General features: G+C 43.2%; 1 protein-coding gene across 1 annotated transcript in view; it reads left to right on the plus strand.

Moving 5' to 3' along the window:
- LOC125716000 (zinc finger protein 431-like) overlaps window positions 1-10,377 on the plus strand; it is a 40,017-nt gene extending 29,640 nt beyond the window's left edge. Inside the window, 4 exon segments of the mRNA XM_048988204.1 lie at window positions 56-199; window positions 412-517; window positions 8,149-9,727; window positions 9,729-10,377. Of these exon segments, the coding sequence (XP_048844161.1) occupies window positions 56-199; window positions 412-517; window positions 8,149-9,727; window positions 9,729-10,038 (2,139 nt within the window). The 3' untranslated portion in view covers window positions 10,039-10,377.
- Window positions 10,378-14,294: the final 3,917 nt, after the last annotated feature.

Genomic DNA, 14,294 nt, shown 5'->3' on the forward strand with positions numbered 1-14,294 from the left:
AACACACTGGTTAACCGGCACAGTCTCATGGTGTTTCATTTCATTTTGGTTTCAGCAGACATCTTCCTGCAGTAAAACCAGCTGCCGTACAAACCAGAAACCTTCCCAGCAGGGAGTCGGAGAGGTTAAAAAACAGGAGGGGGAATACCCGATATCTGTGGGTGAAGGGACTGCGAATGAGAGCCCCTACAAGGAATGTGTATGTGGGTCTTTTCACAAATGTCACCTGTCCATTCTGAAGTGGTTTAAATATAGGTTATGCCAGAAAAGGACACAAATGTAGTTTGTCTGACTTGAAAATAACTTTAGTTTGCTCTCTTCTCCTACTTCTCTGTTAAGCAAATAGAACAGCCTGTATAAATTTAGGAAATGAATGGCTTATTCTGCCTTGTTTGGTTTTTATGACTGAAGGTGAAGGGCGCAGAAGTTCAGGATGTGACTGAGGTGGAGCCGACTGGTTCGCTTCCGTTACACACTGATGGGAGGAGCAAAGATTGTGTGAAACCTCCAAAACCAGGTGATTTTTAACTACCTGCATGTGGCATCAAAACTGCAATTGTTTTGGCATATTTGGAGATAATAGTTTGTGCTTCAGGTTGCCATTTCAAAACCAGTAGTGTTGGTGCTCTGTGCAGTTCAGACACGTCAGAGATTGCAGTGTGAATAGCACACTGAACATGAACTGCGTATGGAGTAAAGAAGGCTCTTAGGACTTCCGTTTATGGCGGCCACCTGAGAAGACGTGTCTCACACTGCTTTGTCTTAATTACTATAATTTGCTACTAAGAATACTGCCATTTGCAACAAAACGTGGTAGCATAGTGTTGATGTTCATAATATAATGTCGAAGTCTGGCAAAGTAAGTAAAGAAAATAGCAAAGCGACGAAGCAGCCGAAGTTAACTGTTTATCGCGTTTGCGGTGAGACACAGAAAGGTAACGAAGATATGGCGGAGGACGGGACCAGTGGTGAAGGAGTGAAGGCGGATGAAATATTAGCTGCCATAAAACTGAATTTTCATCCAGATTTGATGGAATTATGACGGCGATAGAAAGTATGAAGAAGGAAATGATCGACTGCAATGAACGAGTGTCGCAGGCGGAATTGAGGATATCAAACGCGGAGGACGGCATTGCTCACTTGCAAACTAAAGTAAATAAGTTGGAGTCAAAAAACAAGTCTCTGGAGGATAAACTCGGGGACTTGGAAACCAGACCCCGCTTGAATAACTTAAGAATGGTGGGCCTTCCGGAAGGTGCCGAGGGATGAGATGCATGCTCCTTTTTGGAGAAGTGGATCCCAGAGGTGTTGGATGCTGTGACGTTACAGTCCTCAGGTATTATCGAAAGGGCGCACAGAATTGGACCCATGAAGGACTCCAAGGCGCCGCCAAGAACGCTAATAATGAGGTTTCTGAACTACAAGGATAAACAGGCGGTCATCGCAGCTGCACGGGCTAAAAAAGACATTCGGTACAAGAACCGACAAATTCGGTTTTATGCTGACTTGGCCACTGGAATACACCAGTTGAGGAAACAGTTTGACCCAATCCGCCAGGAACTGCGCGACTTGGGAATCCGACACGGAGTGGTTCACCCAGCCAGACTGGTGGTAACTTACAAAGAACAGACCCGTAGCTTTAATACACCAATTGAAGCGCGGGAGTTTATCAAGAAAATTCAGGAGGACACTGGCGCGAGTTAAAATGAACGTAGAACATTCGCATAGTATAGCACTTTGAAAGTGTATTAGCGTTCAGAAGCCAGACTCTGGTGCAAAAAATAAGTAAATAAATAAATAGATATACTTTCAAATATACACGTTATGATTAGGCTATGTCAGACACGTGTGATATTATATTTAAGTTAATAATAAGAAGAAATTTGTGGTATAGATTTAAAGTAAACGTGTTGCGCATGTTGCAGATGAATGTTATAAGATAGAGCAGCAGTGAGTGTTCAGTTAAAAGGATAACAAAGGGTGGTTTGACTGATCCTCACTAGGTGTGGAACAGTCTTTAGTGATACTGGAAGTCAGGGTGGTTTTAGGGGGGATCTCACGGGAGTGGGAAAGGTGTAGTTCATGTTCAATGTGTTGGATGTGGGTTCAAGCATCCAGGTTTGCCATGTTTCCCTGTATTTTTCTATTGCAAGGTAATCTATCTTTATCATTTCTTAGAGGTGTCTCAAGGAGTATCTCTTAATTTTGTTTCTTGGAACTGCAGAGGTCTACAACAACTCAGAAAAGTTAAACAAGTCATGAATAAATTAAAGGAAATGGATTCCAAAATTGTGTTTTTACAAGAAACACACCTATTAGAAAAGGATGTTATAAAGATAAGGAGGAGATGGCAGGGTAGTGTATTCTCAGCATCATTCTCATCACAGGCCAGAGGAGTTATAACCCTTGTTCATGGTACAGTCCCATTTCAAGTGAAACAAGTACTCAAAGATAAGTTTGGGAGATATTTAATAATTCAAGGTTTTCTATTATCAGAAAAATTAAATTTAGTAAGCCTGTATGGCCCAAATACAGATGATCCTAAGTTTTTTGTAGATTTGTTTCTTACTCTTTCAACATTAGCAGGATTATACATAATAGCAGGGGATTTCAACTGTACACTGGATCCCTGTATGGATAGATCCACAGGATTGGATCAGTCACATAATAAATGTAGAACAGCTATTCTTCGTTTAATCAGTGAATTTAGACTGTTGGATATTTGGAGAGAACTGAAACCACATGCTAAAGCTTATTCTTGCTACTCAAATGTATTTGACATATTCTCGAATAGACTATTTTTTAATTTCTTCAGAATTACGATCTAAAATTCATAATAGCTTCTACGATAACTTCGTGATCTCAGATCACGCCCCATGTTGTATAGAATATGTAGATAGAAGATTAACAAAAGACCTGGCTAAATGGCACTTTCAGCACAAATGGTTACAAGATGAAGAATTCGTGAAATATATAGAAAAACAGATAGAAGAGGTTTTTTGAAATTAATACTACACAGACTTCTGCATGTACAAAATGGGAAGCATTTAAAGCTTTCCTCAGAGGACATATTATTAGTTACACAGGCTCAAAATCAAAAAAGGCACGTGAGGAGAGAATACAGTTGGAACATAAAATAAAGACTCTTCAGGAAAAAGTTTATGAGAGAAGTAATCCACAAATACAAAGTGAGTTACTAATTTTAAGGGCTGAATATGATAAACTGTCTGCATTCAGAGCCGCCTCCAGTCTTATGAGATTAAAACAATCTTTCTTTGAACAAGGAGATAAATCAGGTAAATTACTAGCATGGCAGATAAAACAATTGGAGGTAAAAACACCAATCACAACTGTTATAACAAATGGAGAGGTCGTAGTGGATCCTATAGAAATTAATGGTGCCTTTAGAGGTTACTATAAAGAATTATATGATGCAAAAAATGAGACTAATATGCTAAATTTAAATAGGTTTTTAGATGAACTATCCCTACCTCATCTCCCAGATGAACATAAAGAAGACCTGGAGATGGAAATTAACAAAGAAGAAATAGGGAAGGCTATCGATAGTATGAAGTCAGGAAAAAGAGCAGGACCAGATGGTCTCCCAATAGATGTGTATAAAAAATGTAAAAATAAACTGCTAACTCCTCTTCTGGAAATGTTTCTGGAGGCATTTCAGGAAGGTAGTTTCCCACCCTCTATGAATAGTGCTCTAATTATCTTATTGCCAAAACCAGGTAAACCCTCTAACAAATGTGAAAATATGAGACCCATAAGTTTGTTAAATTCTGACCTTAAGATAATATGTAAACTTTTGGCAAAAAGGTTACAAAAAATATTGCCAAACATTATTAATAAAGATCAAAATGGATTTATAATGGGAAGACAGGGATTCCATAATGTAAGAAGGGTATTAAACATTATTCACACTAATAAAGAGATGTCAGATACAGCACTCCTATCATTAGATGCCGAAAAGGCCTTTGATAGGGTCGAATGACCTTACCTTTTCAGTGTTTTCGAAAGATTTGGACTTGGAGATAGCTTCATAAAATGGGTTAAAGTAATATACAAAAATTCAACCGCAGAAATTTTGACTAATAGAAATATTTCAAAACCAATAAAAATTAATAAAGGTTGCCGACAGGGTTGCCCACTCTCTCCTTTGTTGTTTACGCTAGCAATTGAACCTCTTGCAATTGGAATACGTTCAAATCAGCAAATTTGTGGAATAACAATAGGACAGACAGAACACAGAATATCCTTGTATGCTGACGATGTCATTCTATTCATGTCAAAACAGTAAATCAGTTCCGGCTGTGCTGCAGCTAATTAAAACATTTGGTGATATCTCTGGTTATAGGGTAAACAACACAAAATCTTCTGTATTACTGCTAAATTCAAATGAAAGAAGAAATCCAATTTTAGAGGTAACTCAGTTTAATGTTGTTGAGCAGTTTAAATACTTGGGAGTACAGATTTTGCCAAGATTGGAAAATATTGTTGATGCCAACTATGAACCTTTAATGGTAGAATTTAATGAATCAATAGATAGATGGATGCCACTACCAGTATCTGTAATTGGGAGAATTAATATTTTAAAAATGAACATACTACCCAAACTACTTTATTTATTTCAAAATATACCCTTACCGCCTCCTTCAGGTTTGTTTTCAAAAGTCAAAGCCATGTTTGTCAGATTTATATGGAACAATAGGAAGGCAAGACTTCGTTTATCTTTGTTGTATTTACCATTTGACAGAGGAGGTTTAAAATGTCCAAATATATTGTGGTACTACTGGGCAGCACAACTGAGGTCTATTATGTTCTATTTTTCAGCAAATGAGTCTCCGCATTGGATAGAAATGGAATCTCATAATCTAACCCTACCTCTTCCTTCATATATATATTCGGACACAGCAAAAAATTTACGGAAAAGAACTAAAAATCCAATTGTAAGACATATGTTAAACATATGGTATGATGTACAAAATTATTTAAAAGACTCTCATTCATTATCTCAATATAGTCCAATATGGGGGAATCAGTTCTTTGTACCAGGAAGAGCGGATGCAACGTTCAAACTGTGGGAATCGAAGGGACTTAAAATGATCCAAGATCTCTATTTGACGGACTCTGATATTATGTTGTCTTTTGAGGAGTTGAAGTTTAAATTTAGTCTTAATAGGAAACATTTTTTCAAATACCTCCAGCTGAGAAGCTTCGTTAAAGTAAGTCAAGATAATGCTCTTAGTAGGCCTCCACTTTCATCTTTAGAAAAAAATTTGATAAAGGATAATCTGAGAAAAGGTATTATATCTGAATTTTATGAATTGCTAACAGCTTACTCACCTGAGAATTCACAATATAAGTTGAATGCATGGAAGAAAGATTTGCAATTAGAAGACGATTGGAAAGAAGCTTGTACTAAAGTTCACACAATGTCTATAAATACACGGCTTAAACTTATACAGTATAAATGGGTAATGCGGATGTATGTAACACCGGTTGAATTAAACAGATATAATAAAGACATACCAGACATATGCACAAAATGTAAGGAAGTTAGAGGAAGTTTGTTTCACTGTATTTGGCAATGCAAAAATATTCAATTATTTTGGGAAGAGGTAAAAGTCATAATTGAAAAGATAATTTTAAAACAAATTGTACTGGACCTAAGCTTTTTCTGCTGGGATTATACCCAGAGAAACATAATTATAGTAGAAGTGAACAAGCATTTATAGACCTCAGTGTGCTTTATGCCAAAAAATGTATAGCTCTGTTATGGACTAAGATGCACAGACCAAGTACTAATCAGTGGATAAGACAGATGTTGTCGAGTCTTCCATTAGAAAAGATAACGTACATATTAAAGGCCAAACAGTATGTCCATCCATCCATCCATCCATCCATCATCTCCCGCTTAATCCGGGGTCGGGTCGCGGGGGCAGCAGCCTCAGCAGGGAGACCCAGACTTCCCTCTCCCCGGCCACTTCGTCCAGCTCCTCTGGGGGGATCCCGAGGCGTTCCCAGGCCAGCCGAGAGACATAGTCTCTCCAGCGTGTCCTGGGTCTTCCCCGGGGTCTCCTCCCAGTGGGACATGCCTGGAATACCTCCCCAGGGAGGCGTCCCGGAGGCATCCTGATCAGATGCCCGAGCCACCTCATCTGGCTCCTCTCGATGCGGAGGAGCAGCGGCTCTACTCTGAGTCCCTCCCGAATGACTGAGCTCCTCACCCTATCTCTAAGGGAGAGCCCAGCCACCCTGCGGAGGAAACTCATTTCGGCCGCTTGTACCCGTGATCTCGTTCTTTCGGTCACTACCCAAAGCTCATGACCATAGGTGAGGGTAGGAACGTAGATCGACTGGTAAATCGAGAGCTTCGCCTTTTGGCTCAGCTCTCTCTTCACCATGACAGACCGATGCAGCGCCCGCATGACTGCTGACGCCGCACCGTTCCGCCTGTCGACCTCCCGCTCCATCGTTCCCCCACTCGTGAACAAGATCCCGAGATACTTAAACTCCTCCACTTGGGGGAGGACCCCATCCCCAACCCGGAGAGAGCATTCTACCCTTTTCCGGCTGAGAACCATGGTCTCGGATTTGGAGGTGCTGATTCTCATCCCAGCCGCTTCGCACTCAGCTGCGAACTGCTCCAGTGAGAGCTGAAGGTCACGGCTCGAGGCCAACAGAACCACATCATCCGCGAAAAGCAGAGACCCAATCCTGAGGTCACCGAACCGGACGCCCTCAACGCCCTGGCTGCGCCTAGAAATTCTGTCCATAAAAACTATGAACAGAATCGGGGCCCGGCCACCGAGGAGCTTTTTGACCACCTCAGCGACCTCCACCCCCGAGATAGGCGAGTCCACCCCCAAGTCCCCACACTCTGCTTCCATATCGGAAGGTGTGTCGGTGGGATTGAGGAGGTCTTCGAAGTACTCCCCCCACCGACCCAAAACGTCCCGAGCTGAGGTCAGCAGCGCACCATCCCCACCATAAATAGTGTTGATGCTGCACCGCTTTCCCGCCCGGAGCCGCCGGATGGTGGACCAGAATCTCCTCAAAGCCGTCCGGAAGTCATTCTCCATGGCCTCGCCAAACTCCTCCCACACCCGAGTTTTTGCCTCAGCGACCGCCAAAGCCGCATCCCGCTTGGCCTGCCGGTAGCCGTCAGCTGCGGCTGGAGTTCCACAGGCCAGAAAGGCCCGATAAGACTCCTTCTTCAGCTTGACGGCATCCCTTACCACCGGTGTCCACCAGCGGGTTCGGGGATTGCCGCCGCGACAGGCACCGACCACCTTACGGCCGCAGCTTCGGTCAGCTGCCTCCACAATGGAGGCACGGAACATGGCCCATTCGGACTCAATGTCCCCCGCCTCCCCCGGGATATGGGAGAAGTTCTGCTGGAGGTAGGAGTGAAACGGTCTGCACTTCAGTGTAATACATTCCAGATCTGGTGAGCAGTATCATTCTGTAATGTCCGCGGAAGTACACCAGGCGTTACTTATGTAGATGCACACGCTGCAGCCTTTGTCATTTCTGGGGTCAGTAGTCCAATCCGCCCGGTAAACAGTCCGGGCAGCTCGTTCGATAGCCAAGTCAGCATGTTAGCATTGAGCCAGGTTTCCATGAAAACTGAAGTGCAACTGTTCAGGTTTTGCGACAAAATCAGCCCGTCTATATTGTTAACTATAGACTGGGTGTTCGTGATGAACAGGCTGAGTAGAGGCACTTTGTTCGGCAAGTTCCTTAGCCTGACATGAATGCCAGCTCTCTTACCCCGCTTCTGCTTTCTCTCCCGACTCCGCCTGTGCTGACTCTTTGTCCGGGTGGTGATGCGGGCAGACAGGCAGGCAGGCACCGATGTACTGAGTAGCTCCTCCGTGACGTTGGGAGCTGGAGGTGGGATGAAACCTTTTAAGACAATATAAAGAATTTCCTCTGGACTGTGTTGCTGGTCCTGCCTTAACTGCAAACAGTGGCTCACTGTGACTAAAAGTAAACTAACACACACAAAATAAGTGGAAAAAGTGGCATCTATATGGGGAGCTCCGGGCTGCTGCATCCGTGCACGCTGCCATCTTGCGTTTCCATATTAACCCTGTTCCATCTCTGTACTGACTGATGTCTCCATCTTTCCCCCAGCAAGGAGAGCGTATGAATCTGCCCAAACCTTCGCTTGTTCTCAGGATCCATCCTCCTACACTGCAGACATTGCCCTGCACAGACATATCAAAATACCTCACCCCAAGGACTATGTCAGACAGCTGAGGACTGGATCTGTCAACACAACCCAGGATTCACAAACTTCTGCTGGCCCCAGTGCCGCTCAGCCCAGTAAAGACACACTCAGTACCCTGGAAGAAGCCAGTAAAGACGCACTGACAGCACAGCAGGGTTCCCAGGGTAAGAAGACTTTCAATATAAACAGAGACTGTAAAACACACAGGCGGACTCGAACAGAGAAGTCCCATCGGTGTTCTGAGTGTGGGAAGAGCTTCAGTCATTTAGGAAATCTAAAGACACACCAACGGATTCACACAGGGGAGAGGCCCTACCAGTGCTCCCAGTGTGGGAAGAGCTTCAGTCATTTAGGAAACCTAAAGGTGCACCAGAAGACTCACACAGGGGAGAGGCCCCACCAGTGCTCCCAGTGTGGGAAGAGCTTCAGTCATTTAGGAGCCCTAAAAACACACCAGATGACTCACACAGGAGAGAAGCCCCACCAGTGCTCCCAGTGTGGGAAGAGCTTCAATCAGTTAGGAAACCTAAAGGTGCACCAGAAGACTCACACAGGGGAGAGGCCCCACCAGTGCTCCCAGTGTGGGAAGAGCTTCAGTCATTTAGGAGCCTTAAAGACACACCAGAAGACTCACACAGGAGAGAGGCCCCACCAGTGCTCCCAGTGTGGGAAGAGCTTCAGAGTGTTAGGAATCCTAAAGAGCCACCAGCGTATTCACACAGGAGAGAGGCCTCACCAGTGCTCCCAGTGTGGGAAGAGCTTCAGTCAGTTAGGACACCTAAAGAGCCACCAGCGTATTCACACAGGAGAGAGGCCCCACCAGTGCTCCCAGTGTGGGAAGAGCTTCAGTCATTTAGTAACCCTAAAGAGACACCAGAAGACTCACACAGGAGAGAGGCCCCACCAGTGCTCCCAGTGTGGGAAGAGCTTCAGTCACTTAGGAGCCCTAAAGATACACCAGAAGACTCACACAGGAGAGAGGCCCTACCAGTGCTCCCAGTGTGGGAAGAGCTTCAAACGTTTAGGAGCCCTAAAGAGACACCAGGTGACTCACACAGGGGAGAAGCCCTACCAGTGCTCCCAGTGTGGGAAGAGCTTCAGTCACTTAGGAAGCCTAAAGGTGCACCAGAGGACTCACACAGGAGAGAGGCCCTACCAGTGCTCCCAGTGTGAGAAGAGCTTCAATCGTTTAGGAGCCCTAAAGATACACCAGACGACTCACACAGGAGAGAGGCCCCACCAGTGCTCCCAGTGTGGGAAGAGCTTCAGTCACTTAGGAGCCCTAAGGATACACCAGAGGACTCACACAGGAGAGAGGCCCTACCAGTGCTCCCAGTGTGGGAAGAGCTTCAATCGTTTAGGAGCCCTAAAGAGACACCAGATGACTCACACAGGAGAGAGGCCCTACCAGTGCTCCCAGTGTGGGAAGAGCTTCAGTGATTTAAGAAACCTAAAGACACACCAGCGGATTCACACAGGGGAGACCCTACCAGGGCTCCCAGTGTGGAAAAAGATTCAGTGAGTTAGGACCCCTAAAGAAGCACCAGCGGATTCACACAGGAGAGAGGCCCTACCAGTGCTCCCAGTGTGGGAAGAGCTTCAATCAGTTAGGACACCTAAAGAGCCACCAGCGTATTCACACAGGAGAGAGGCCCTACCAGTGCTCCCAGTGTGGGAAGATCTTCAATCGTTTAGGAGCCCTAAAGAGACACCAGAAGACTCTCACAGGGGAGAGGCCCTATCTGTGCTCCCAGTGTGGGAAGAGCTTCAGTCATTCAGGAACCCTAAAGTAGCACCAGCAGATTCAACACAGGAGAGATGCTCACAGTAGATGTCTTATATTTTTATATGTATGGACATAAATAATTCACATATTTTGGCCATTTTTAATTGTATTTGCATATATTTTCTATTATTCTAAGTACCAGAGTTGAGGTTGGATTGTTCCATTACGACTTTTTTGTTTTGAAAATTTGAACCAGACTAGTGTTACACAGCATTCTTCATCAACATTCCAAAAGCAATATGTTTTCTTTTATACTCATTTAGGGAATTTCAGGTGATAACCAGTCCCACACCTCATCCTGAAAATTTTGGCAAAGACGCAGTCAAAGAATAAATGATTAGAAGTGTCTAAGAAGTCTGTTCTTCACAAAGCTACAGTCCTTATACTGCTCATTAACTCTCTGGAGTGACGGCATCATCGGCGATGCCGCAAATATCCATCCATCCATCCATTTTCCAAACCACTTATCCTACTGGGTCGCGGGGGGTCCGTAGCCTATCCCGGAAGCAACGGGCACGAGGCAGGGAACAACCCAGGATGGGGGGCCAGCCCATCGCAGGGCACATTGCTGCAAATATTTCTCATGTATTTTAGTTCATAACTCGCTGAAATTTTATTGTAGAAACATGAAAAACGCTGACAATCCATAATCTCTCTTCTTTTCAAAACAGCCATTGTCGGAAATATTAGCTTTTAAAATTAGGTTAAATCTGCAAAAAAGTAAACCATGTCACCTTTGTTTTACCTGCATCGTGGGCGTGTAGTGCCACCCTCACTTGAAGATCGCTATTCACATTCTAAATAGCCGTATTACCGGACATTCAAATGGAATGAAATGTGTGACCATGCCCCAGTCAGTGAAAGTGTGTTCCCTACCCATAGACCTCAGAGGATTAAACCATCCATCCATCTTCTGAAACCACTTATTCAGGGCTGCAGGGGGTCCGGAGCCTATCCTGGAAACTACAGGTGTAAGGCAGGGAACCACCTAGGATGGAGTGCCAACCCATCACGGCGCAAACACACACCAATCATTCGCACTGCACACCTATGAGCAAATTGGCAACTCCAATTAGCCTCAGCATGTTTTTGGACTATGGAGGGAAACCAGAGCATGCAGAGGAAACCCCATGACAATACTGGGAGAACATGCAAGCTCCACACACATCAGCCCTGGCGGACTCATTAAACCATTTTCGTAATTCATTTGAGGGGTACGCATTACTTGGATTTTTGAAGAGAGTTTCTTTTACTTTCGGGGAAACTGGAAAGTGAATGTAATCGATGCACCATCTATTTCAATTGAATTCCTATTTGTGCATGGAACAGAATGTCAATGAATATGAGCCACAATGATTTATTTGAGATGTTACCACTGAGTATGTCACATCCATTCACCAGAAGAGATGGTAAAATAAGAGCAGGTGGTGTAGTTGAATTAGTGATTCTTTTACCATCAACAAGACTGCAGGTGGGATGGCTTTAAACTAAACGATTAAATTGCTTATGTGTACAAAAAATATATCAGAATCAAATATGTTACATTGTAAATATTGCTGCTCTCATCTAGGAAATGGGCAACTAAGCAGACCCCAGCTTCAAACCATTCACTTATATAGAAGGACTTGTATCTATGCAAAATGTACCTGTTATAAATGGAAGTTGTATAGGGGGTAAACTTGTGGTAATGAAACTTATTGGTGAAAAGAAGATAGCTTTTAGTTTCAGCCAATTAATTTTAAGTGTTTCATGAATCGCCTGAAAATCAATGGCTTATAGGCCCCCATTTCTGGTTTCTCTAGAACGTTCAGTGCACACCCTATCCCTCCATATAAAATGAAAGTGCAATTGAGTGACAGCTGTCTGTACAGTCTGTCGCTACCAAAAATGTGACATCAACCAAAAATATTACCTCTGGTACTGCACATGTACACCACCTCCATGCATATGTACACAAGATGACATTTTCTGGCAAACCCTGGACAGACAAATATGAATTCAATTCTGCATTTATTCAACGAAACGGATGTCTGGAAGCACCACACAAATTTCATTTGTTTTCCAGTTCCCCCAAAAGTACCATTGTTAGAAAATACATTATTTACGGCAGTATTTTTTCATCATTTGGATATTTGCGATGTTATGCACCACCATATGGGATATGGAAGTTATTTTATTTGTATCCCACAGCAGGCAATCCACAAATATGTACCTGTCATGGACTCGTGGCATGGTGCAGGCAGGAAAAGGCGACGATCCACTTTGTGGCTCCAAGACAATGGTTTTATTAGAGAAACTGAACACACTGGGGTAAACAATGACACCAAGAGGACAACAAGGGGTCAAAACAATCTGGGGAAAACTACAGGACTAAGAAACTAAATAACACAAGCAGGGAAACAGAACTAACCAGGAATAAACTGTAAGATACGGAAAGGAAATAAATTCAGGGGATGGGATGGGGGCAGGGGCACTTGCACATAATACAATCACTGACTAACAAACTGAGTCAGGCCAAGCACTTACATACACACAGGGAATCAGAGCAAACAAAGGTCAGGTATAACTCATAATCAGATCAACCAATCAAAAAGGAACATGGGTTAACAGGAAACAGTTGGGGTATACAATTAGCTAGCACAAAAACTGCTTTAGAAGATATGGGATATAACAGAGCCCCGACTACACTAGGGAAAATTAAGAACAAAATCAAACGGGATACAAACAGGGCAAACCTATGAGAGAAAAATGTCACAAAACACCAGGGAGATGATGTGTCCGTTTTCTGTTCCGAGATCGTCCCTCACTATTCTTGGGCATCACCCTAAACGCTGCACCGCTTCAATATAATAACCTCCAATCGGTTTTGGATTACTGCTGGTTGTGTATGCATTAAGCCAGTTCATCTTTCTTTCAGGAGAATCCGTCAATGCACCCATTAATGCACACACCAAATGTTTTAAGTTTGTCATAGGAATCTACATGTCAGATGAAGTTGTACCCTTTAGAGAAGTAGTTGCTTCTCCTGAATGTCTCGATCGTTTCTCCGTCAGAATAATCCCCGTTCACATAAAATCCTCGCAATGAAGCATTTTCTGCATAGTGTTGTAAGGAGTAACTTTGCTTTGCAATCATAACACAGCATTCTCTCACCAGTAGCGCATGCGCATAGAGTCGCGGCATCAAACATGGCCGCCAGCCGACAAACTGTAGCAGCGAGACTACAGTGAAGATCCTATAACACACTGTTTAGCCGCAGAACCTGTGTATGGGAACCACACAGCCAGCAACGCTTCCTGGTAGAAAGTACATTAACTCTATTAATCTGTCTTATCTGTAATAGTATAAATAATCTATTTCTAATTTAATAAAAGTCCATCTTTTTCAACACCGCATTCCTGATTTGTTTCTTTACAATTATCGAAATTTAGCTACAGTTGGCTAATAAATGGAATAAAGTACTATAACTTAAACGGTGTATGACAGAATAGCATACATTTTTAAACCAATAGAGTTTAAGGAATAATTAAGACAATTTAGTTGTATTTTGTTAGTTTCTTTTAAATAAGTTGGACCGGATTATGTAATTACATTTAATAACCGTAGGAAGTATAGTGAGCAGCATTTAGCAACAAGCAAAAACATTAAAACTAAAAAAACAAGCTTTTTCAGTAAATATTTGTTTGCGCGCGCGAGCACAACACGCACAGCAAAACCCTCACCCCCTGCGTGTTGCACTGATATGGCATTTATGAAATTAAGTAATTATTATGTAGTTCGTTCAATGTGTTGGTTGCTAACAGCATTTTGTGACAGAATCAAATGAGACAATGGACTGTATTTCCTGGCAGGTAAGCCATCATAAACACAAATATTTTATGTATTTAGGTATTTCAGATCACTGTACCAGGACATTCTCTTCATTGTGGAGAAAAATTAATTACTAAATATGTATAAGAAATCATATTGTGTAATTTTCTTTGGTTAATAAAGCCAAGGACTTAATTCCATCCATCCATCCATTTTCCAAACCGCTATCCTACAGGGTCGCGGGGGGTCCGGAGCCTATCCCGCAAGTAATGGGCACAAGGCAGGGAACAACCCAGGATGGGGGGCCAGCCCATCACTGGACTTAATTCCTTGATCATAAATTAGTAAACTAATGACGCGAGAAATAAATAACCTATGTTCTCGTCCAGGGTCATTGTTTACATGTAATCGCATAGTTTATCAGTTTTACATGGGTTAAATGCCGCGAAACAG

The sequence above is a fragment of the Brienomyrus brachyistius genome, chromosome 20, assembly GCF_023856365.1.
Source record: "Brienomyrus brachyistius isolate T26 chromosome 20, BBRACH_0.4, whole genome shotgun sequence".
NCBI classification, from domain to species: domain Eukaryota; kingdom Metazoa; phylum Chordata; class Actinopteri; order Osteoglossiformes; family Mormyridae; genus Brienomyrus; species Brienomyrus brachyistius.